At 41.8% G+C, this 26,252-nt stretch overlaps 1 protein-coding gene across 13 annotated transcripts in view; it reads left to right on the forward strand.

Annotated features, from left to right (window-relative positions):
- The window catches only part of LOC101710436 (AGBL carboxypeptidase 4), a 1,386,524-nt gene that overhangs the window by 1,125,614 nt on the left and 234,658 nt on the right, over positions 1-26,252 (forward strand). For 6 of the 13 annotated variants that reach the window (XM_087214851.1, XM_087214854.1, XM_087214858.1 and 3 more), the window contains 5 exons: positions 1,567-1,715; positions 4,253-4,330; positions 5,368-5,457; positions 7,690-7,903; positions 15,827-16,334. The exons of 3 other annotated variants lie outside the window; for them this stretch is intronic. In XM_087214851.1, the coding sequence (XP_087070977.1) occupies positions 1,567-1,715; positions 4,253-4,330; positions 5,368-5,457; positions 7,690-7,903; positions 15,827-15,984 (689 nt within the window). In that variant the 3' untranslated portion in view covers positions 15,985-16,334. Of the gene's footprint in view, positions 1-1,566; positions 1,716-4,252; positions 4,331-5,367; positions 5,458-7,689; positions 7,904-15,826; positions 16,335-26,252 lie in introns of those variants that run through there. 4 more of the 13 variants (XM_087214853.1, XM_087214860.1, XM_087214861.1 and 1 more) reach the window with 2 other exon arrangements.

Below are 26,252 nucleotides of genomic sequence, written 5' to 3' on the forward strand. Positions count from 1 at the left end.
GAAATATCAAATGTTTCCCTGAAATTTGTTTGTGTTTCAGAAACTCAATCTGAGACAACATACAGATAGGAGAAACTTTGGCATCTGCTTCTGAAACTTTAGAATTATTCATTCATTTTTCCTTTTCTTTTATGAAGTTAGTAAACATTCAGAGAGTGCTAACTCAATGTGAGGTTCTGGGAACAAAGGAAAGAATAAAACCTACAGCCAACCCTTGAAAAGGTCACACACCATTGGGAGATACTATCAGAATAGTTTTGATTCTAGTGGTCCTCCACTTAGCCAACTACTGCACCTGCAGTTCATTTTCCTGTGGTATGGCAGAACCAAGAATGGGACCCAAAATCTCTCTACCAAGATTAAATGAGCTCTTTCATCTGTGCTATTCTGCTCCCTAGCCATCTTGTATTCATATTTGTACAAAATTTAAACTTAAATCTTTGTAGCATACAGAGATTCTGCTTTGCAGTGTGATATTTTCATTCTAGGAAGCTCTGTTATGAGGACTTTTAGTAACAAACACACCACTACCATCCCTGCCACCACCCAAAGTCCAGGATGTGGTAACTGAACAAAGAGTTGCAACCAGATCGTTGTACAGGGATTTAGTATATAGATAGTTTTGTACCCAGTTGTCTACATGTTACTATGAGAGGTTGAACTTTGAATTCACTGACTACTTAAATTATATGCACAGCCATATGCAGCTCCCTGATCCCCATCAATTCTTGCAGTGTTTGCATCGGGAGAATTTCCAGCATGCTAAACTCTGCTGGCTTTGGAGTTGTTAGACCACAAAAATTAATCAAGTCATTTAGCCTTATTTACCCGTTTTCATCCTGTTTCTCTGCCCTGTGGCAATCAAGACACAATAGGTGATTTAGAAAAATAGCCTATCATTTTAAAAAGCTAATGGAGATAAAAGAATCCTTCATAGAAACTACCACCATTTACCCAGCTTCCTTTCACTGTTTAAACCTCATGTAATTTGTGTTGATTGCATTAAAATAAAAATCAGAGTAGTTGCTAGATCAGGCAATCAGAGGTTTAATCTGTATTGTATTTTTAATTTCTTAGTAGGAATGTTGTCTAGCTATTAGGTCCTAGGGAGGGAAAGGCCTTTGTATTTCTCTCCATAGTGTTCCTAACCTCCCTTCTGCTAAGGCTCTCTCCACTGTAGGCTACAAACCTGGGCCTTTTGGCAGTTACACAATTTCTATATTCCAGTAATTTTCACCTCTTTTCCTCCAGTAGTCTGACTAGAATCTCTTTCCTATGTAGCAAGTTGCATCTCCTGCCTTTCCATGTGGACAATGACACCCTAGAAGAGTGTTCCTCATTCATACTCTAATTGAGTCTAGTTCATTCTTGTTTTCCAGTCTTCCACTTTTCCCTGGTGACATTCATACCTCATATTATTTTCAAGTCTGGGTTTAAGTATAGTACAACAGACAAAAATAAGCTAGCATTTTTTGGTACCACTATGTGCTGATAGATGCATAGTTAAAATATTTGCTTTTTATTTTCTTTGGAGTTCTAGACAGATCTCTTTTCTTAACTGCCTAGGTCCTGCCATTGACTTGGAAAAAGTAAAGTCAGAATGTCTCGACCCCGAGCCGGAGTTACGGAGCACTTTCAGTGAGGAAGCAAATACGTCGTCCTATTACCCCGCTCCTGCGCCTGTCATGGACAAGTATATCCTAGACAATGGCAAGGTAGTGTTTTAAGCTCAATATCCATTCCCTGCAAGTGTTTGTTAGTCAGAGGCAAGATGGAGAGTATGATGGGAACTTTCTGAAACTCAGCTTCACTGGTCGGCCTAGTCCTGAGTGACTATTTGTGGAATTTGTATTATAATTAGTATAGGCTTGTTGGGATTCTTCCTTGTTTTGTTTCCTATTGGGCCAAAGCACTGCAAAGCTAAACTGACATTCTAGAATAGCTTAATAGTGAGACAGATTTAAAAAAAAAAAAAAAGATTCCCAGGATAGTTTGATGAAATTTGTCTTACCTTCCTATAAAACAAGGTGCCTGAAGTTCATAAGGTGAACTGGATATGAAAACCCCAACTTTCAGATTATAACTTAATATACATTCATTTATCACTGACAAATGCCCTATGCCTGATACCAGGGATGCCGGGGTAAATAAGACATACTCCCTGTCCCTAAGCTGCCTTTATGCTGTGTGTTTAGCAGTGGCTAGCCCATAGTTCCAAAGCCACATGTAACCCCTCAAATTTTCCTCTATTACCCTTGAAAACAAATCATGAAAGAAAATGTAAGCACTAGCGTCATTTATATTGATACAGAATGAAAAGTATTAGAATAGCCTTTGGAAGTCTTAGAGTCCCATGACAGTATAGCACAAGGCAGAGGAGGAAACTGCTGACATCCTCCTAACCTCCAAATGAATTCACCTTTGAAGAAGTGTCAGGACCCTTTTCTAGGCCCTGGTTAAATTAGCTTTAGTGTTAGATTCTCTGCCACCACGGCACACAGTACAGATATCACCAACTCCTTCTCCCCAAAGAGTCATCTGTACCAATTTATTTTTCTTTCTTTATGCTTCAGAAGTTCTCCATTTATTTGGTGCTGCTCCCTGGTGGGCTGCTGAGAAAGAAAAAGTGGTTTGATTTGGGTTTGCCCAGATGTATCCCTGCAACTGGCCAGCCTGAGCCAGAGCAAACCTTGTCAAGCTAAGGAAGTGGAACTTGTTAGTCTTCAGTCTCTTGGATGTGCTGTCATTCTTTGCATCTGCCACTGAGCACTTCCTCCCCTGAAGAGGCAGGCCAGATGGACCCTGCACTCACCACACGTTCAAAGACAGCCTTGCAGAGGAGAGGTGGGATGACCATGTGGAAGTAGCAGTGTGAGCCTGAGTTCATGGCATCGCTCTACCTCTGTCCTATCTGTGTGACTGTGGGCAGATGCTTCACCTCTCTGGGCCTCAGTGTCCACATCTTGAAAGGTGATTGGGACTGATACTCTCCATAGCCTCCTTTTTTTAACTCAAGCTCTGTATCGTAAGTTTTGTGAACATTCCCCAGTTGAAAGGAAGAGAGGATTATTCTGCATTTGTTAGTTTCCTTTTAGTGATGACCAGACTGTGGAGTGACTGGAGAGTTTTTCTTAAAGTAGCTTCCAAGAGAAATGCATTTCTCCCTGACTTTGAAGGCTGATGGACAGTTTCTGAGCAATATAGGGGGCTACTTTTGTAAAGGTAGAATCCTTCTTCATGAATATGGGTCTTTTAAACCTTATTTAATTTCTTTACACGTTAATTAAACCATGGGTCTTGAAAATAACCTGCAGTATTTTGTCTTATCAGCATGTTGCTATAAAACTAACCTGGTTTTTGTTTGCAACTAATGTGTACTCAGGCAGAGAGATTTATTAAGGAAGATAGAAGAAAAGCAGACACACTAGAAATGGATGGCAGCTTCCCTCAGCAGCATTTCCCACATCCCAGAAGTAATCCTCATTGTTCTTGGCTCTGCTGTCTTTTCTGACCCTTCCTTCTCTCTGTGTGAACAGAGGTCTTATTCTCTCCAATGGCTAGAGCACTGGAATGAGCTCTATTTCCTAATTGGAAATGAATTTTGTTCCATCAAACACTTCACAAAGAAATATTTTGATCAGTTCCCATCCTACAAGATGCCATATTTTTAAGAGTTTTCCCTGACAAATAATGCTAACATTTTGGTCAAGTAATATGCTATGGTTTGCATAAATAGTGATTACTATACAAGTTACTTTCTAATTCTGTTAACGTGCATTGCTTTTCATTGTCTAAGATGTTTTATTTCAAAAGCTCATTGAATCATAAACCTGCAAAGTCAATTAAAATTTAAATAGTCTAATTTATACATACTGTGGATCAGGAAACATATCCTGTGAAAGGACTTGTCTGCAATTATACAACACATTCGAGGCAGACTGGAACCTGAAGCCAGATCTCCTGGTTCCCAGGCCAGTGCCCATGCGAATCTATTCTGCTGTGCCCCCAAAAGCTGCACATTGCTCCAAGTGACCCTGAGTTTGCTTACCTCAGAAACCCTAGTTTCAAATGCTCCAGCATTATACCTATGATTCGTCTTACTCAGGGCCCATTCTTTCTGTGCTGTAGTCAACTGTGTTCTTGGGTGAATGTCAGAAAAATATTTGCTTCTCTAAGGAACAGCAGCCCTGAAAATCAATACCATTAAGACATATTTAATATACCCATCAATTTCTTACTGCTTTGTGTTCAGACTCGTTCTGATTACCTTGTAAGGAACAGAAGAAGCAAAGCCTCCATTTCTCCTGACCAAGAGGAAGCACTGCATGAGGTAGGGAAGGTTGCCAGTGGACTAGAAATCCAAAAGGGATGAAAATTAGCCATGGAGTGCTTGAGAGGTGTTTCCTAGATTTTAGGCTGGACTGGAAATATTAGAAAGCTTATGACATAATGGAAGCATTCATTCTTGGATAGGGTATGGCATGATCAGAGACCCAGGTAGAGGGTAAATGCCAAGGGTGTTGTAGTTATTGGGCGTGTGCTGTCCTTTCAATATTTAACCCATCTCCTTTAATCCTCAAAACAGCTCTATGAATTAGGTGATGATCTGCCTGTTGTACAGTTGGAAAGTAAGGCCCAGAGAAATAAAATGGCTAACCCATGTAAGCCAACTAGTAGGTAGAAGAGCCAGATTCACACCCAGGGCTGGTGGCTCCAGAGCAGTCTTTTTCTGTTGTACATATGGGAGACAGAAGGAGGGGAGCTAAAGTGATGGGCACAATAGGGAAGTAAAGGTTAGCAGACAGAATAGAATGAGAGCCTCTTGGGCTTTAAAGCCAGGCTTAGGAGGAAGTATCTGATGGGACAGAAATTGAGCCATTCAGAATTCCAGAGGGTCTATATAAAAACACTTGGAAGACTGCTGAAGTCATCTAGTCAAAGAAGGGAATCAATGTTTTAGGGAAGTTAATGTCACTGATTAAGGTGGGCTGGAAGGAGCACTGACTGAAGAAAGAAAGCCAGCCCAATCCGTGGCCTCTCCCCGTCTCCCTGTTTGTAGTCGTGAACTGTACTGGGGGCCAGCACAGGAAGTGACTGGCAGATACAAAGGAAAACACAAGAGGGCAACTGAGCATCCATATGTTAGATCTGCTGTTTTCAACAGCATCAGCACCACTGTGACACTGGTGACAGCAGGGAAGGCTGGGGGAACATGAGTTGGGTCATACAGATTTGGGTTTGAATCTCGATTTCAAAATTTACTGATCTTGTGTCTTGGGGAAAGTAATTTAGTCCCTATTGATCTCTTTTCATGTCTTTAAATAAGAAAGAATAATTTCTACTCATTTCTATTTCTTTTTTTTCCAGTACCGGGAATTGAATTCAGGACCTTGCACTTGTCAGGCAGGCGCAGCGCCACTGAGCTACATCCCTGGCCCTCTGTTTCTATTTCTTAAGGTCATTGTGAGGATTAAATAAATTGAGTTTACTACAGCTACTGAAAAAATATCAGTGTCCCCTTTCTCATTTAGAAGATTGGCTAAAATGAATGTCTTCTCTCTTCTAAGAGTAGTAACTTAAAAGATTACAGAGATAGAAAAGAACAGAGATGTTTGGAACACTGATCTTGCCTTCTACCTCCAAAATTGTCTAATTCAGAGTTTTATCTAATTCAAAGGTCCTTGTTTTTCCTCTATCGCAGGAAGCTTGTGTGGGTGGCTTCATCAACAGAGGTGATGCAGGGTCCAGCAGAGAGCAACAGGGAAGTCGTCCTCAGCATGCCTGATCTGGCAGACTATCCACTTAAAGTTTCAACTGCAGACAAAAGGCAAAAGCTTGACCTTGGGGGTTAGTGTTGCTTCACCAGCCCCAGACAGCACATCACACCCCAGGGCTGCTTATCTTTCTGAGCAGAATGAACTGCTTTGCCTTACTGAAGTTTGCAGCAGAGAGGCCACGTAGATCTGGTTATCTGATCACTTGCAGAGGTCTAAGTAGAAGGTTTGAGTAAAAGGAAGTGGAGTCAGATGTGGCAGGAAGATTGTTTACTTACTAATGGTGAAAGGGTTGCAGTCTATATTTTTGAAAAACCTCATTAATCAGTGAAGGAAGAAGTGTTGCTGGCTGCCCTTCTGTCCATCTCGTTGCCCACCTCCCTTTCCAAACTATGGTTCAGGGGGAAGAACATCAATCATTTTTGAGCACGTGGTCTTCTGGTTTGCCCTCAGTTTGGGAGAGTGTGCACTGTCAGACCAGGGCCTCAACAGAGACTTCTCCTGAACATGCAGTGGTGATGAGCTGTGGGTCTTCCTGAAAACAAGCACATTTGGTAGAGCATTCCAATCCCCCCTGGAAAATTTACCTTATTAGTAGCCCCCTCTCTTCCATCCCACAGAGGCCATTTCCTCCCTTCATAGACTCAGCAGAAGCACAACATCTATGACAATGTAAAAGTTGAAACTGTTTTTTAAATGATCATTAGTAAATGGTTTGAAAGTTTTTAAAAGTTATAAAGGAGAACAAAATTTGAAAGTTTATTGCTGGAGCATTCTGGGAGCATAGGATATAGTAATTTATTGGCTCTGCACTACAGCATTTTGACTGCTTCCCTCAATAAAGAGCATAAGATTGTGTTTCTTGTGTTCTGTGTGCGGTCAGAACTGAACCAGGTACATTTTGATTGGGTTTAATTTGTTAAACTCATAGGTGTTCTGAGGTATAAGGATGGACTTTGAAATGAAATCCAATTCTCATACTCCACAGATCAGAGACTGAAGCTCAGAGCTGGAGGTCAGGTTATACAACAACGCTCTCATTGGAAGCAGATCCTGGCCAGCTGCTCCTCACACCAGCTGTCAGTGGTTTTCAAACTGAGCTCTGAGTTGGAATATCTAGGGAGCTTTAGATTATCCTGGTGTCTGGGCCACAGTCAGACCAAATAAATCAGAATCTCTGGGAGAGGGGCCCAGGCACAAGCAATTTCTGTCATTCCCTGCATGCAGCCTCCATTGTGTCAGGAGGATATGTGTCCCCGAATGTTCACATTAAAGGGAGACAACCTTCCTAGAGCAGTGGTGGTGAACCTATGGCACACGTTTTGTTTGTTTTTTTTTAAGACAGAACTTGTTAATGTACAATATGAGGGTTTTTTTCTAAACTAAATCCTCACTATTCAGGTTTAATTACAGCATCGGCACTTAGAATAAATAAGTGGATTTTGGGTTGCAGATTGGGCACTCTTCTCTAAAAGGTTCACTGTCACTGTCCTAGAGTGTAATAGATGAAGTAGTTAAGGGCATGTGTCCTGAGACTTAGGCTCTGAGCAGCCTCTGATAACATAAGAATAGTTTAGAATCCCAATTCTGGCACTTACGAGTTGAGTGACCTCTGGTTAAGTATTTTCCCTTCCCAAATCTGAATTTTTTGTCTGAAATGAAATGGTATCATAATACCATCTGTCCAAGCTTGCCATGAAGATTTGAGATAGTGAATACATAATACTAGAGTCAGTCTGGCACATTACAAGTATGCAGTAAATGATAGCTACTATGATTATCCTTAAAGAGAGTTAACTTAGTATCTGTAGCATGAATTCCTTACAGTTGTACAGCCATGCTTTGTAAAGGACAAAAGTAGCTTCCTGCTTCCCTGCTATCGACTAAACAGGTGTGATGGTCTTGTCCCTTTCAGGTCCATCTGGGAAGCGGGATTTGGGTTGATGAGGAGAAATGGCACCAACTGCAAGTAACCCAAGGAGATTCCAAGTACACGAAGAACTTGGCAGTCATGATTTGGGGAACAGATGTTCTGAAAAACAGAAGCGTCACAGGAGTCGCCACAAAAAAAAAGAAGGATGCAGTCCCGAAGCCACCCCTCTCACCTCATAAACTAAGCATTGTCAGAGGTAGGTCACTGAGTGGAAACATGACTGCCAAGATATGGTCCTTTACTCTGACAGGAATGTATTGGGCACAGTTTAATTTAGTGAACACTTACTGAAGCTCCTGCATGCCAGGCTCTGGGCAGGGCACAGAGACACAGGAGAAAATATGTCAGATGTCCCTGAAGAGCTCACATTAAAGAGGACAAAGGATTGTAGACAAGATTGCAGTTCAAGGAATTAGCATGTGAGGGTGACAGATAGCTTGCTGGGAGTTCTCAGGAGGGGAGGATGTCCTCAGCTGGAAAGCTAGGGAAGCATTCCTGGGAAAGAGCTCCTTGAGTTGGATCTTAAAGCTTCAGACAGAAGAGGCAGGTGTGTGTGTGGAGAGGTACTTCAGGAGCCGGAAGCATCTTGAACAAAGGCATGGAGATAAGAAAGGAGCACTGTGTGTGCAGACAGCAGCAAAGGCTGTCGACATAGTTTCCTGGTTCTAGCTTTGTGCTTGGAGCAGCTAATGAGACGAAGACCAGCTGATGGTCTTCAGGAGCAGTGTCCTTTCTCGTGTTTGGGAGGGCAGGCAAAGAGACAAGGAGTCATCTGGCTCCCAAAGATGTAGCCATGCCCCAGAATCCAAGGACTTTCCTCTCTCCCTCCCTTCCTTCCCCCCTTCCTCTTTATTCCTTCCCTCCTTCTCTTTCTTCCCTTCACCTCATTTTTTTCCTTTCATCTCATTTTCTTCTTTCTTTTTTCCCTTTCTTCCATCCTCTCTTCATCCATTCATTAAGCTCTTATTCTTTGCTAGGCCCTCTACTGGGTTTTGAGAACACAAAGAAGGATAAGACACCATGCATCTACTGGGAGCTCAGTCTCATGGTGCAGGTGAACATTAGAAGAGCTACTTACTGTGCAGTTAACGCAAAGCATACTTGTAGAGACATTGCGATGAAGTAGGGAGAGCAGAGAGAATAATTGGTAATTATTTTGACCATATACATGTTTCAAGATTGGTTTTTTCTGCACCGTTACAGATATTGACCCACTATCTTTTTAACAATCCTGCCATAGGCTACTATTACTATTATTACTGTTTTAAAGATAAGGAAACTGAGACACAGAAGTGTTAAGCAACTTGCCAGGTCACACAGTTAGCAGGAGTAGAGCGGAATTTCAAGGTAGAGTGGTTGGCTTCAGTTTGTGCTCCTACCTACTGCTCTCCAAGTGTCCAGGTCTGCCATGTTTTGATAAAGAAAATAAGACTCAAAATGCTAGCATGAATATTTTGAGCAGACCTTGTGGTTTGAGCAGGTTCTAGGGGCAGGCAATAGATGTGTCCACAAATAAGTCAGATGGTTTCGGGTACCGTGAGCTTCTTTACATTATGTGGTAGGACAAAGAGGACTGCTAGCCAGAGGGAGTTGGGAAAAAAAGGCCTGCTTGAGGAGGTGACATTCAAGCTGGTAGCTGGAGGTGGAAGAGGCAGCCCTGGGAAGGTCTGAATAGGGGTGAATCAGGCAGAATACATAGCAGGTGCAAAGACCAGCACACTTAAGGCTAAAGCAGCTCAAAGGTAAAGTGGCAGGAGGTGGGTGAAGTCAGGAAGGTGGGTGCAAGCCAGTCGGATAGGGCTGTGAAGGCCACAGTAAGCACCTCAGGTTCACTCCACTCACAGTAGAGGCGGTGGAGGTCTTTAGGTGGAGTGATTCCAGAGACAGCGATTAGAAGGATGAGGCCCTACTCCCCAGAAGAGATTGTGCTGCCATGGACTAAGGGGACAGAAGATACAATGGAGAAAAGTGGCCAGACTTAGCGTACATTATGGAGGAGGTCATGGTAGGACACAGATAAATTAAGTGACCAGCCTAAGGTCACAGGTACAGGGTTTTGGAGTCTGGATTCAACCTCACTCACCCTACACACTCCCTGAGTCTGGTCTGGGGCTTTTTACTGTAACACAGCTGCCTCCCCTGCCCAGGTCATGATTAATTTATTTAGGGAGCCACTCACTTTTAGATGCTCAGGGATAACCTTTCTTCTGGCCGCTGTCTATAATAGTGAATCTTGATTTGGGGGGTCTCCTGGAGAAAGAGGTTTTCCTGGGGAAGCAACCCTGCCTGGCCAGATCGGTGGCAGACCCCTGATTCTGCTACAGCTGTGGAATGTGACTCAGCAGATCCCAGGGGTGGTGTCCCTACCATTGTCACATTGCTGTATAAAATCACCGGCTGTTTGTCTGCCTCAGGAACCATATCTGATTCTTCATTCCTTCATTGCTCAGCACAGTGTCTGGCACTTAGTAAGTGAGGGTTGAGCAGAAGAAATAGTGAGACAGGCTGATCCCAAACAAACACTGCTGTGATTTTTTTTTATAAGTCACTTTGCCTCCTTGTTTCAGTTTTCTCCGCTGAAAGTGGACCTCTTAAAATTGAAGTGGTGAATAGTCTGGAATACACCTCAGTTCTGTAGCTTGGGGCCATTACAGGCACACCTCTGAGTTTTCCCCACTGCCTGATCCACACTCCCATTTTCCAAGCCCTCCTCTGCTTCTTCCAAACGTGATAGCCCATACCTCTCTCTCAAAAGATGTCCTATATTTTCCTTCACAGAGACAAGTAAAGGAATTACCACAGCTCAGAACAATCAAACCTACAGACTTAACACCACCACCACCACCACCACCACCCCATTCTTCTGCTTCATGTCCCAGAGGAACTTTTCTCCTATTTAGGGCTGGAAATTCTCTCCATCTAGACTCTGCATCCTGTCCACCTGCCTTCCTAACACCCATTCCTCCAATTATGTTCCTACTCTCCTGGTTTTGCCAGCATGGTTTACATATGCTTTGATCACTCATTTCTAACAGAAGCAAGCCAAACTCGCAGAAGCTTCTTCCTCACCCAGCTGCTGCTGTGGCTCTCTTCCTTTGCATGTCCAGGCTTCTTGAAAGACATATCTACACTCACTGTGTTCACTGGCAGTGCCCCTCCCATTTGCCTTCCAGCTGTCTACCTGATCTATTTTCAGAGGGCTCTGGGAGGTCATCAGTGACTTCTTGTCACTGAATCCAAGATTAAATTCAGGACTCATTTTCCACCTGCTCACTAGCAGAGTTTAACCTTGACCATTCCTTGACTAAGGAGCTCAGACTTCCTTCCCCTCCAGCTCTCAGTCTCTTTTGTGGAGTTTTCTCCCTGTGCCTGTCCTCTGGCTCCTGCCCTCTCCTTTCTTACCCTACCCTGTTTACCTCAGCTGATCTCCTCACTTCCTATCGATCTTGTTACCTTCACTGTACCATGACCCTCGGTTGAGATCTGTACTCCTCTCCCTAGCCAGTGCCTACCTAGCCTCCCTGGCCTCTGGCGACCTCTGATCTCATCTCACACCACACTTCCCGCTTCCCACCATGCATTAGCCAGAAGCCTTCTTCCAGGTCCTTCCTCTTCCCATTGCCTGCAGTGCCCGCCCCATCTCCAGATCTCCATGCCCCACCTCCTGGTCATTCAGAGAGGTCTTCCCAGCTTCTCCATCTCAAGTGGCCCTCTATTTCTCTCTCCCACACCACCCACTTAATGTCTCTGCATAACATTACTTACTTATTTGAAAATTGACTTTCTCCCCACCTCCATTAAAATCTAAGTTTTATGAGCATCTTTTTCAGGGCTAGCATACAGTAAGTGCTTAATAAATATTTACCAAAGAATCATGAGTGATGATACCCAAATCTGTATTTGATATGACTTTACACTTCTGTGTTCCTGATCCGTATATCTAGGTGCACGCCAGTGGTGTCCTCCTGGACATCTACGTGACATCTGCAGAACTATACCATTCTGCCCCTTCCCCTCCCCTTCTTTCTCCTTCTCCTCCACGAAGTCCTGTGTCCCTTCTGTAGTCTCTGTCTTGGTGAATGACACAACCTGGGACCCAGGCTTCACCCTTGCCTCTCCCACATACCTCCTTCCGAATTTGTCCTGCCACCAAATACTTCTTAAACCTTCCATTGCTCCCCATACCTCCAGCCCCTCATAATTCAGGCCAGATGTATTTTTTCCTGCACTCCTCCAGCAGCTTCTAGATGCCTCTCCCCATTGTGTAACCGGAGTGATCTTTCAGAAACCAGATATGGTCCCTTTACCACCACCCCACCACAGCTGATGCACAATATTCATATATTAAAGGGTCAGCTTCTCAATATATCATAAAAGCACCTTCACGGTCCAGCTTCTGGCCATATCTCCAGCTTTATTTTTCAACAATATTGACCTTGAACTCTAATTTATTACCAGAATGAACTACGTTCCCTGAACAAGCCTTGTTCCCCTTCACACCTTGAGGAATTCCTAAGTAATCTTCCTGGTGCCTGGAACACAGTCACACTAGTGCCCTGAGTTCTGTTTTGGCCAGCTAATCGATACTTGCTGCCCAGATCTGCTTGGAGACTCCTCCCTTCAAAAGGCCATTTCTGGGCTGAGGAGCCCCGGTACCAAAAAATAAAAAAATAAAAATAAATTTTTTAAAAAAGGCCATTTCTGACCCCGTAGCCTGGTGGGTGCTTTTTTCATGTGTCCAGAGCACCAGAACCTACCTCAGTTCTCTCCGCTTCTTTCTTGCCTCCTGGTGGCCTTGTCTACACTTACTTTAGAGCCTGTAAACACTTACTTGCCCTTTGTGTGGATGAGAAGAAAAATGACTTGCTCAAGGACATACAACGAATTAAAGACAGCCAAACTGAACTGGGGTGCCAGGCCTTGTGTTGTCACCAGGAGTGTCTTGTCTTACTGAAGTATAATTTTTTTAAGTACAAGAAGATGAGTTTGAAGTCTGTGTCCCATCCCATCATATGATCAGCATTTTAGCCTAATTATTTGTGCTGTTCCAGATTTCATTTGGCTGGTTCTTTCCATACAAGCTGTCTGGCTAGATTGAGATTGTTTTTATTTATTTTGTATGATTTTATCACAGTTAGTCACATTTACTGTGTAAAAATGACAAGAGCCTTTATGCTCACAGGGTTGAGGAGGATTTCCTCTTTTCTTTGATGTTAAAATCATTCCTTACAGCCTAGCAGAAGGATGGGGCAAACATAGACCCTGCTTTAGAAAGATGAAAGCAGGATTGCTGATGCAGGCTTGCTATAATGACAAGCTCCAGAATGACGGTTCAACCTTATTAAGGTCGAATGACCTTTTGCAGAGTGTCTGAGTTTTCTAAATGAGCCACAGCATTGCGTTGTGGTTAATTTTTATAACTTTTTTAATAGGACACATTAGCGCTGTTATAAACCTTGTTAATTAAGCAATAATCTCAAATGCTCCCTCACAGAGGGAGACATTCCCAGCAACTGCAGGTGATTAATAACTAGAGTCTAACAGAAGCCTTTTAATCAACCTGAGGGCCCTTTCAAAGCTTTTACCCTCAGGAAATGAAAATGATTGGAATTCTGTAGGGGACCTTTGGAAAATCTTCCTCATTTACACCCTTCTCTTTCTTCCTCTTCTCTGACTCCCGCTAGTCCTGAGGACATCATACTAACTCTCCAGCCTTCTGCTTGTCTCTCCTGCCCTTATTACCTTTCAGACAACTAGAGAGTTAAAGCTAGAATAATCTTGTTAGGTAATCTGGTTTGACATTCCACTTCCATGGATACTGAAATTGAGTCTCAGAAATGTTTTCCCCAAAGATTGGACACCGTCTAGGGTTAGAGCATGTTTGAGCACCTGAATGCCTTATCACAGCTCATCTTCTTCATCTAGTGCAGATTCCAGCAAGGTCACCATGAGTGTTTGCTTATTTCTGGTCCAGAGTTGGAGAGGGAATGAGGAAGTGTCCTAAGTGGTGGGGGGAGATGATGTGGTTACAGTTTTATGAGATCATGATCAGTGCTTCCATAGGGAGCCTCAAACAGGTGTGAATGAACAATGTTGTAGGTAGGGTACTGACTTTTAATGCAAGTCTAGTGAGTTTCAAGAAGGCTGAATCCAAAACAATGAGTAGGACTTAGGCAGGTGAGGAGTGGAGACAGAGTATTCTTGGCAGAGATGAGAAAAGAGAGTAACTGTTGGGATGGCTTAGAATGCAAATAGAGTTGCAGGTGGATGTAACAGAAGTGGGGCTTGAGAGGCAGAGTCCCCTACCTTCTTGTCTCTCTGACCTATGGAAGGAAGAAGACAAGAGGAACTGGTGATTGTGGGTAGGCAGGAAGCAGTAGAAATCAATTAAAAGCTTTTAAAGGCATCTCTATGTGAAACCCTCTCTCAATGGGGAGAAACAGGTGGCCCAGACAAAGATGACCAGTGCATATTCACTTGTAGCATTGGTGGCAGTAGTGGGCAGGCCAGCTCTGTGCCCAGGAAAGGTGTGATGAGTCGCAGGGCTCCTGCCATGCACTGACTCCCTCCCTCCGGACCTCAGTCTTCTCAATAAGAGTGGATGGATTAGCACAAGTTAGTCTGTGTCTTCCCTCCTACTGCTAATCCTCTGTATCTCATATTGCCTGCCCCTGGCTGGCCTGTTAAAGACAAGATTTTGCTTATTCACCATAGCAGTTTCTTAAGATTGGATTGTCATTTAAATTTTATAGGTGAGGAATCTCAGGCTCAAAGAAGTTAGTTTTTGCCCAGGATTACATGCCACACCCACACCCAGTCCTCTTGTGTCCAGAATTTTTATGTCCTCAAGTTTTCCTAGAAAAACATTCATTCAGCAAGTCATTCATTCCTTCATTCATTCAATATATATATTTACTTAATCTTGTCCAGTTGCAATAAACAATTGTATATACATAAAGTAATTATAACAATGCCATACAAATGTAGCAATTCCTTATAGTTTGATAAAGGCTTATAAAATGTTTACCCCACATACCTCCTGGTATCCACAAAAAGATACCCCTTAGTTTTTTTATCCTTGTTTTTGAGGTGAGCAGTCTAAGGCAGTGATCTGCACCAGGTCTCCAGGGTAGAGGACTGACAGAAAAGGAAGGTACAATCAGGCCTTATGTGGAACTGACTGGGCTTCATCATAGCGTATTGAAGTAACTCTCCATAAGAGTATAACCATCCTCAGCCTCATTAGTAATCACCACAGTGAGACAGTATTTCACACCCACCAGTTTGTCTAAACCCTAAAGTTGCAGGGCAACCAGTACTACTGTACATTACTATTCAGAATGCCAGTAAGTACAATCACTTTGAAAAACCATTTAATAGGCCTCCTCTAGAGAAGTTGAGTATGCACACACCCTAACATTTGGCACTTCCCCACCATGGCTAATACTAGAGAATTTCTTGCATGTGTACCCAGGACATGTGCAAGGGTATTTGTAATTATGAAACCAGTTACCTGTGGACAATAAAATGGATAAACAGAATGTAGTGCAGTCACACAATAGAATACTACTTATCAGTGAAAATGAATGAACTAAAGCTTTACAATTCGACATGGGTAAATTTCTTATAACATTGAGTAAAGTAAGCAGGTCAGAAGGGTATATAGTGATGGGCGCATTTATAAAAAAGCTAAAAACAGGAAAAATCAACATGTTATTTAAGGGTATATATCTATATGTTGATATTAAAAGAAAAAATTCAAGAGAGTGGTTAATCGCTGATGGAGATGAGAGGAGAGAAAGAGAAGGGAAGGAAGCAGAGGGAAGCAAAAGGTAGGGAAGGGGAGAGGAAGAACATCCAGGGGTTTCAGAGGAGCCGATAATATCTGATTAAGCAAGGTGGTGGCTCATGGATGTTTTACTATTATTTTTAAAGTATAAATTTATAGTGTATACCTGTTCTTTTCTAAGTACATCTTACGGCACAGATTTTAAAATGTAGCATACAAGATATATGAATTGGTATTTTTGAAGCATGAGAGGAGGTGCATCCCTCCCCATAAAAGATCTGTTCTCAAACTGACCATTAATCCTTGGCCTTGTTTCTTCTCTGTGTCCAGAGTGTTTGTATGACCGGATAGCACAAGAAACTGTGGATGAAACTGAAATTGCACAGAGACTCTCCAAAGTCAACAAGTACATCTGTGAAAAAATCATGGATATCAATAAATCTTGTAAAAATGAAGAACGAAGGGAAGCAAAATACAATTTGCAATAAACTTTGGATTTTTCATAAAGCCTTTGTGTTTTCCTTGCGCGGCATGCGATTTGCAGGCAATGGTGCTACCCAAATCGTTCCCCGCCGGGCACGACGGTGTGCAGGCAGGGAGCCAGTAGGGCTCTGGGGTCACAGCTCTCTCTGAACTTGGACTTCCTACTCCAGAAAAGGCAGACGGATTTGCTGAAATTCAAGCAGCGTTGTGGGGACTGGGAAACACTCTTCTCAGGGTGGTAAAGCGTCTCCAAGCTGCCTATCACTTGACAAGGACTTTGAACTTATATTTTTCCCATCAAAGAACTTCTGTCTCTTTCTCTATTTTGTTCTATAATAAAACTTCATTAATTCTTGATGTAGACAATCATTATTCTCATGCATTTAGAATATTAAGTGTACAGTGGAGGTAACTAGTGTGATATGTGGCCTGAAATATCCTTTCTTTCAGAGGAGAAAACTTCAGTCTGAAGGAGAAAAATCTCAAGGGATGTGGTTGCTGTCTGCAGCTCTGAAGGGCTGGCTCAAAAACAGATCACTCTCTGACTTCAAAGGACAGATCTTGGACCAATCGCCTTTGCAATATGATCTGAGATTTGGTTTCCCTGATAATTTGACCCAATCTTTGTAAAGAAAAGGGCATATGTATTTGGCGCGGGGTTGGGGGGGGTAGGTGTGGTACATCATTGCATTCAGGAAGTGGAGGCAATGTCACCTGGTATCAGTTTGTCAATTCTATCTTTTATATCAAATGATCTTCCAAGTTATATAATTTCTATCATTCTTTCTTCAGTTCCTGAGTCTCTAAGGTGTCTGGCACACATTTTGACAAATCATACTCTATCTTTCTGTTGATTTTCACTTTCCTTTCCATTCTGTAATGCCTAAGAAGTAAACATGGCATTTAAGAAAGGGCAAGGGCTTGGGAGAGATACTTCTAGATTCCGTGCCTAGCTCCCCTGATTACTGTGGGCTTAACCTAATCTTTCTGGATTGAATTTCTGTTTTCTGTTGCATAAAAAAAAAATAATACCTACTTTGCAGAGTTGCTATAAAGATTAGAAATAGCATATGGGAAGTGTTCAACAAATGTTGGCAATTGTTACTCATTTTTTATGGTCTTTAGTCATTGGTTGGAAAATTTTGGCCTCTACTTTTTCTGATTGTTTATCCTTTCACTGGTGATATGTAAGCAAAAGCTCAGGGATACTGGAGTAGTAAAGAAAGTGGCTGCCACTTTGAGAACTTTTATTTCAGTAAACTAAATAATCCCTTGTAATAAGAACTATCACATGTTCACCAATAGGAGATATGAGGAGAATTTCCTTTTATGGTATTTTCCTACCAAAATGGGTTTGTACTTACTGCACAAACTAGCAGTATGATTTGGGGCCCATCACTTAATTTCCCAGTATCCTTATCAGTATAATGAGGAAAATAATGCCTACCTCACATGCTGTGTAGGTAAATAGTTATAACAACACACAATGCATCAGGACTTTTCTAAGTGGTTAAATAGGTTAACTCCTTAATGAGGTAAGTAAAGGTCTTGACATTTAATAGGTATTCAATAAATTCATGTTGTTAAGATATGTCCATTTTTATGGCATGGGGCAGCTTGGGCATGAATGGTATAGAATGCATGAGAGACTTGAAAAAAAATATGAATCATTCTTTAACTCATCCTCTTTTCTTCCTAAGCATGGTGAAAATACAAACACTCAGAGGCTCTGTTCATCCCCTTCAGACTAATTCAGTATGGACCCTGCTTTGTAGGTGCTTTTAGGTTAGTGGGGGAAATGGTTGTGGAAATACCTACAATAAAAATGCCATGATGAACGTGAAAGTGCTTTGTGTAATGTATGGTGCATATGCTAAGGACAGGAAAGTACTGTGAATGACTGTAAGATTTGAGTTGAAGTCCTCACTTTACCACTTCTAGGCAGGTCAGCTGACTTCTGATAATGATTCCTAACTCAGGGTTATTGTGGAGATTAATGCAGATAATACCAGGAAAAAGGAAGCTGTAAATCACAACGACTTGCAGATGTTAGTTATCCCTAGCACACAAAGAATGAAATCAGAAATAGATGCAAAAGGCAAATACACTTGTAAGGGCCAATTCTAATGAGGAACAGAGGATCTCACCTAGTAGTTTAGTGAGACGGTTTTGAGCTCCTGTCATGTTCTTGGTATCTGCTATTGTGATATGAGGGCAAAGCCATCAATCTTAAATCCACACAAAGGAAGAAGTGGGTTCAAAAATCTTAAGCAGTGTCCTGCCTGAGGTCTTGGGGCTGTCAGCTGTGGGGCTGGACTAGAATTTAGGTCTATGTAAAAATTATCCTTTATCTCTTCCCTGAAAAATGAGAGGAAATTTATGGTCTGCCTGTGAATCTAGCCATGTAATCTTAGGATATGTTTATGAGTGACCCAACCTAAGTAGTCAGTGATAATCAGTCTCATTAATTCAGGCCATTTTGAGGGAATTGGGAATAATAGTACCATTATAAGCATGTATTATATTCAAAAACAGAAAATACACAAAACCCAAAGTCAATTTGTGTAGTAAAATGTCTCGCAGATTTACTCTATCTTCAGAATTCATTGAGGTGCTTAAAATATAGATATCTGGGCTTTAGCTTAGAAAGCTTGATTTGGTAGGTCTGGGATAAGATTTGAAATGTGTATTTTAACACAAGTATCACTGGGAAAATGTCAGTTTAGCAGAACTCATTAGAAGGTCTGCGATAATAAAGGAATAATAGTGTTTCCTAAGTAAACAACAGTAAGTGGATGGTCATAAAGTACCTGAGGGTATTTGAAATTGAGAATAAATTTCACCAATAACTGGGATCTACCCTAAAACCTGTTTAGAGTTATGTTTCTGCTCCCCAAATGCAGTTTAGTTGGACTTTTTGCAGAAGATGCCTTTCTAGGCTCTGGTGATTTTCCCTTTACTTTTATACTTATATTCTTTTGATGCCTGTGACAGGCCAGTGAGTCGTGTAGGACAGCATGGTCAATACTGAATCAGCAGAACCTGAATCAGTGAGGTTTGGGCACTGTCTTCAGATGCCTTAGGCACAAATTGTCTGTTATCAGATGAAACAGGTGGGGCTTGACTTGATTTCTTAGCTGAGGAAGGTGTGTTTTTGGTGACTCTTATTTTCCTATTGTTTCCTTGTAGCATTTCTAAATTAGGACTTTATCATAATAATGAAGAAATAAAAACCCACTTTATAGAAATTTTTGGAAAAACTGTCCATATGGCACTACTGAAATTATGGTGAAGCTCATTTTGCCTTTTCTGAAGGGTCTAAATATATATTTTACATACCTGTGACCTTAGCATATGATTGGGTCAGTAGCCTTCCCTGTGCATTCAACATGCTTCCATGTTGTTCCATGATATTCATAACCATCAACTCTAATACCCACAAAGTGGACAGATATAAAGCTACAAGTGAGTAAATGGGGCCAATCCACAGTTCATGGAGGTCATCACCATACACTGTCATCAAGCATGGAGATGTAGTGAACTCAAGTTAGTAAAGGCATTAGAGTTCACTTCTCAACTCTAGCACCTACTACCTTGCTTGACGCAAGTTACATCATCTTTCTTAATATCTATTCTTCATCTGCAAAGTGAAGGAAATAACATCTATCTAAGGGCTGTTAGAAGAACTGAGTATATAAAGTACTTCAGCAAGAGTGGACAAATGGCTAGCATTATCAATACTGGGATTCTTCTCTCCCATCCTCTCCCTACACATGTTCATTCCTCACCCTAGTATGCTTCTATCCTGTCTGTAACTTGCTGACCTCTTACACAGTGACCTTATATTGCATACCTGGCTCTCTAGATATCTTGTGCTTATTCCACAGTTCTTGAGACCTACGAGTGTCCCCAGTGCATGCTGACTAGGCTCACTTTCTGTCTTCAGCTCCCTATCCTACCTCTAGCACCCCCTGCCACCAGCTACCGTTTGCCTTTCATTGGATTTTTAGATTGTTTATGAAGGGAACTCAGATGTTTGTGTTGCGTTGGTTATTTCCTTTATGTTTTCCATTGTTTTCTTAGGGTGATTTCGCCTCAGTCAAAAGGGAATGTCCTTTCTATTATTCTTTACACATTTAATGGATATGACCACTCTAAATTATTCTGCCACCTTAATTCATGAAAAGTAGCATCTTGTTATATTTTCTTTAGTTATTACCAAGACTAAGCAACTCTGCAGAGTTTGGTTTCTTCTTAATAGAAAAGAAAAACTTTAAAACCTAAGCATTTCTCACAGAATCCATTTCATTTTCTGTATTTAGGGTTCCCATGGACAAGTTTGTTTACTTCAGGCATACAATTTTTGCTTTTATGCCTGCAGATAGAAACAGCAACAGATATTTCATCATTTCTTTTGGAGGGATTGAACAGTTTCTGCCAAGCAGCTTCATAAGATCATGGAACCTAAGAGTCAAAAGTGAACTTGGAGGTTCTCCACCCCGATCTCCCCACTGTAACAAACGCCTTTCCAGACCATGCTTGAATACTCCCAGACATGACGATCATCCTCCTACTCAAGAGTCAGTCCAGTGAATGCCATCACTAAAATATTCATCTATTGAGATGAAAAGCTACTTCCTGGAGACTGCTAAACTAATTCAAATTCTCCCCTCTGAATGCAGACTGCTTCTACTCATAGCCCTTTGTAGAGTTGAAGGTGGCTATTATTGCTCTTCACCAACAAATACATAGCTCAAATTCTGTTCCACCATCTCATATGAGGGTGAGGGAGGCTACATGGAAAAGAGTGAGGACCCAGGATTTAGATGGCCCTGTATTCAAAGCCCGGTTCTACCACTTAATAGAACTTGAGCAAGTTCTAAATATGTCTTAACTTCAGTTTTCTCTTTAAAAATGGTAATAATAATACCTACCTCACAGAATTGTGTCAAGAATTATATAATATGAGTGGAGCATCTTAGTTCTTAGTTCCCTAACACTAAGAATTCTGACCATCTTAGCTGCACTTTTATGGATATACTCCAAAGATATACCTCAGAATCAGACATTGGACTCCAGAGAGAGTCTCATCAGCAGGATATTATTTCTCACTCTTAGGCTTTGAATTAGTCTCTGTAGAAATAAAATTGTCTCATTTTGAGCCAGTTCAATAGGGTAAGATTGAGAATATGAGATGGAGGAACATCACTAAATTCTCATCTGCTTCCTCCTTCTGACTAACACAATACTTCTCCCATTAGTTGATTGTGATAGAAAGAATATGGATTTTGGAGATAGACAAATTCACACAAAATTCAAATCCTGACTTCACTGTTATTTAATCTTAAAGAAAATTGGGCAAGTTCTGTAAAGCCTCCCAGCCCCAGTCACCTCCTTCATTGTGTAGTCATGATAATCCTACTGGCCTGCCTCTGTGCCAGATCCGTGATCCCATATTTCATGGGGGTTTTTTTTGATTCCCTTTTTTCTCCCCTTTTTCATCCTAACAGTTCTTTAATGCCACCCTTTCCCCCAATTGTGTGAATTTTTCAAACACTTTTCTTAAATGAAATACAGGACTTTGCATCCCTGTTATATTTCATCTTGTTGGTTGCAGCCCAACATTCCATCTGGTTGAGATCTTCCTTTCCATTTTTGTTTAAATTACAAAAGAAATTTTGAAGAAATCCAAAACCTTAAAAAAAAAAAAAGCGCAGTCATAATCCCCAGAGCCAAGCCCGGGGACACGTTCACTCCTGAGTCTGTCTGTCTATCCAGTGCAATGCCTTTGTTCCTACTGTCTCTGCATCCTTATTCATCTAACATCGCAAGCACACATTTCCCCCTCTGCTGCCTGATTTTCACAGTTATCACTTTAAAACCCTTCCCAGCATTAGGCCAAGATTAACTTCTTATCTCTTCATTATATTTTGTTTTCTCTGGTTTCTTGCTATTAAAGAAATGCTGCCTGCATGATTGTATATAATCGTTTTCCTTATGCAGGGTTGTTTTCTTGAATAAATTCCCAATAGTGAGCTAACTAGGTGAAAGGGCACAAACATTTTTATAGTCCTTTCCATGTGTCATTATATTACTTTCCACAAGATTAAGCCATATCTCAAGTAGTGTGGACATCCATGTACTATTGCCCCATAACTTCACCATTATTTGGAATTTTTGAAGTTTAGCAAATAAGCTTTCTCTACAGATGTTTTTTCAACTTCTTATGTGAATTGTCTATCATACATGTGGGAATTTGAGGGATGGTTTTGGAATTTGACTCCATAATATACTTTTTGGCAACTTTTATAATATATAAAAAGGGTTCTTTGTATATTCACTACGTTATCCGTATTAATGCTTAGTGAAGTAAAGAGCCATGTGATCCTCCACTAGAGACCCCCCTCTTCTACTCATATTCTTTGAGCTCAATTATTGTAGTAGCTAGAACTTCTCTACTTACTCGTCATCAAGGTCAGGACAGGACATGTGAACTAACACCTGAAAGGGCCGGGGATTTAGCTCAATGGTTTCACCACTGGCTGCGCAAGTGCAAAGACCCGAGTTTGATCCCTGGTACCAAAAATAAATAAATAAATAAATAATAAAAAAATGTGACATCTATAGATTATTTGTCTTCCTGTCCTGTTTTCCATCTATCTTAAACACGCTGAATATTTACTCTGTTTCCAGCTCTCTGCCAGGCACAACTGGTCTGGTCAGATGAAGTAGTCACACCCGCAGTGTGGCTCCAAGCTCTGAGCTCTTCCACCATGCCAGAATGCACTCTTTTGGCCACATCTGACCTGATATCTGAGGATTTGAACAGTTGACTGTTTCTGTTTCATTAGTTGACAGGGGCAGGAGTTCAGTGTCCTAGCCTCACCACCATCTGTATCCAGAACTTTCCCCAGGGGTCATGAAATTAATTAATTCCACAAATTAATTGTTGCATGTCTACCAGGTGTCAGTCACTGGTCTAAATGTATGAGACATATTGTTGGAGAAAAACAAAGATCTTTTCTCATGGAGCTTAAAATCTAGTAGGGGTAGTGGAAGGGAGGAAGATAAGGACCAGACATAATGAATATGAAAATTGTAGAAGGTGATAGAAAGTGAAAATAGAGCAGAGTGAGGCAATTGAAATTGTTGGGTGTGGCCAGGCTACATTTAAGTGAGAGCCTAGCACAGCATGGAGGGACATGAGGAGTGACCACAGCAGGAACCTACCTAGGACCTGTGCGGGAATCAGCAGTGTGAGTGGGAAGTGGGGGGCATTAAGTATCTCCTGACTACCTCATGCCTCTGTTTTATTCCAATCTAAAGGAGAAGGAATTAGGGGGAAGGAGGAAGGTTTAATTTTAACTACTATTTTCAGTTTATGTAAAAACAAGATTGTACTATAAAGAAGCATTTTCATGAAGAAAATGACACAGGAGACTTCAAAGAACTGCAACAGGGTGGGTATGGGTGCTCCTGCCTATACAGTACCTCTGCCTCACCCTGCAGAGGCCTCTTGGGGCTCTTTGGGGAAAGTCTGCTAAGTCATGGCTGTAGACAGATATGTGACTCCAAGTCAGGCTGTCTGAAGTTTGAATTCAGGCTCCATCTCTTCTAGTTCTATTTCCCCAAGCTTCCATTTCCTCATCAGAAAAATGAGGATAGTATATAATTCTCACCTTCCAGCATTGTTGGAAGAACAAAATGAAGATGCTGATTTGGAGGCTCCTGGAATAAAGACCAGCTCTGGAGCAGGCTCCATTGTGAACAGTGACCTCATGCTAGGCTGCCTTCCTTCCACTGATCCCTTTATCAGTGAGTGTGTTGCTACCTGGAGAGTCAGCCCTAGCTGTGTGGTCTCTGGCAAGTGACATGACTCTCTGGGCCTGAGTTTCCTCCTCCTCAGTGTACAGTAACTAACATCTCATCTGAGGCTTTGTTTTGGGGATTCAGCAAAATCACTAGTTGAAAGCATGTGATATGAAGCCTTGCCTGGAAAAGGACCTGATGAGGTCCTATTGGAGGTGCAGTAGTTGGCCAGGTGTGCCTGTCCTCACCCCCTCAGGTGCAGCCCTAACACTTTACATTAAAAAATGTAAAGAATCTGCCTCATCTACTGAGGGACTGTGTACTCTGTAGAGTATTGGAGCTCACTCTGTCTCTTCCATCTGAACTGCTGGCCTGTATCTTGACCCAGAGGCTTCTGACAAGGCAGCAAAAGGGGTGTTCCCAGCTGAGCTTGCTTGGGTCTGGCCAACCTAATCTGGCACTCAGTAAATGTTTGTTGAATGAATGAATGGGCAAATGGCTTTATTATTCCCATGTTGACTAATAATATAATAGAATTCTAAGTGTTATCTCAAGTGATAATTCTCTTAAGTGTTTATGTTTTGGAGATAAGGAAACTGAGGCTGAAGAGAGGAGTGATGTTAATTTCCTGAGTCACCTTGCAATTGGATGAAGCTTAAACTCATGCATGTTCTCTGAGGCAAAGTTTGGTGTTCTTTTCTCTACACCAGTGGTTCTAAAACTTTAGCCTGCTTCATATTCATCTGGAGAGCTTGTTAAGACCCAAATTGTAGGTCCCACACCGAATCAGAACTTCTGATTCAGCAGGTTCAGTGTGAGACTCATGAGTTTACATTCCTAACAAGTGCCCAGAGGAGGCTGATGGTACTGGTCCAGGGATGACTCTCTGAGAAGCACTGTTCTGAAGAGTGGCAATTTTCTGTATTTTAATCATGACAAATGACATATAATTACATCTTGGTGATTTTAAACTCACAGACCACAGCCAGCAGGAACTGTAGGTAGAGGGCAGAGTGTGGAATAGAGGGCCTGAGCCTTAAAGCCAACTCTGCCACCAAATGCTGTGTGGTCTCAGAGGTGAGTCCCACCACACTGAGATACACTTTTCCAAGTGTGAAATGGGATGGCCAGCCTGGCTCTGCCTGCCTCCCGGAGATGGTGATAGATTAGGGGCAATCAAGGAAAAGAGACTACTTCAAGTAAATCTTAAAATCCCAGAAAATAATAAGGTAAAATATCGTAATTCAGTCATTTCTGTCCTATTTCCAGATGACTGGGACATGATGAAGGAAGAGGGACCCAGACCTCCCCCCCAAAAATTACCAGAATTGTTTTTACCTATACTGAGTTGTTAATTTTTTCTTTCTGTTCCTCTTGTGTCAGTTATCTAAATAATTCATGAACTGTGTCATAATTATATCCATCATCCACTTTAGCCTCTTAGTTTTTGCTTCATTTGCTACCATATTCACAACTGGATTGTACATATATACTGTATTGTATACATATTGTATACATTCATTTAAAATTACTGAATAAATAAATCATAAAATGTCAGGCCCATTGGGAGGGTACGGCCCTAAACCAGGCCCTCAAAAATGGAGGGAGAAGAATGAAGAACAGACAAACCCTGAGATCATTTCAGCTCCATCTTAGTACTGAGAAGACAGCTATCCCTGGAGGACAACCTTTAGCTTCTGCCTAGGAGCAGGGGACAGAACTTCTTGATGAGGCCAGTGCATTATGGGGGAATGGAGGTATAAATGTCCAGGGCCTGGGCAACCCACACACAGATTGTCTGTGGGAAGAATCTAGACAAGGGACCCTCTTTACCCCACGAAACTCATACCTAGACTTTATCCTGAAACCCATAGCAAGCCCAAATTGTCAACAGTCATACTGATTCCCAGTGGACTCATTGTAGCTCCCAAATCGATGCCATGCAGGGAATAAACACCAAAGTGTCTTTCCCTGCAGTGTTGTCTTTGGTTCACTGCCATTAATCCTTCAACTGTTCTCATTTGTGTCCACTAGTAGCACTTTCAGAACCTGGCAGAAATGGAATCAGTTCTGGAAGCTTTGGGCCCTGAATTGAAGTGATCACGGGGGCTAGGGGGATCTGCTTACACAGAGCCAGCCCTGCCCTCATGTGTAGCTTAACCCCTTCTACCCCTGAAAAGGTGAGACTCAACTGAAATGTTGAGTTTGGTCCTGCCCAGTTTGGGGCCTTAGCACATTCTTGTCCCTCTTCTGGGTCATTAACTATGGAAAAAAAACATCTATCCTCACTAGATGAGAATGATTAGCTCAAATATCATTTCTTAAGAGCCTATTTCTGTTCTTCATGAAAGGAACTCTCTCTTTTATATCTTTCCAGATGTCCCTCATTCCTGTCCTACAACCCAACCATCCCTGTATCCTAGCATTAAGCACATTGTATTGCAATGTCTGTTTAGGTGTCTCT

Source organism: Heterocephalus glaber, unplaced genomic scaffold, assembly GCF_053883595.1.
Source record: "Heterocephalus glaber isolate CG9 unplaced genomic scaffold, H.glaber_assembly_v1.0 deba00001451, whole genome shotgun sequence".
Taxonomy (NCBI): Eukaryota; Metazoa; Chordata; class Mammalia; order Rodentia; family Bathyergidae; genus Heterocephalus; species Heterocephalus glaber.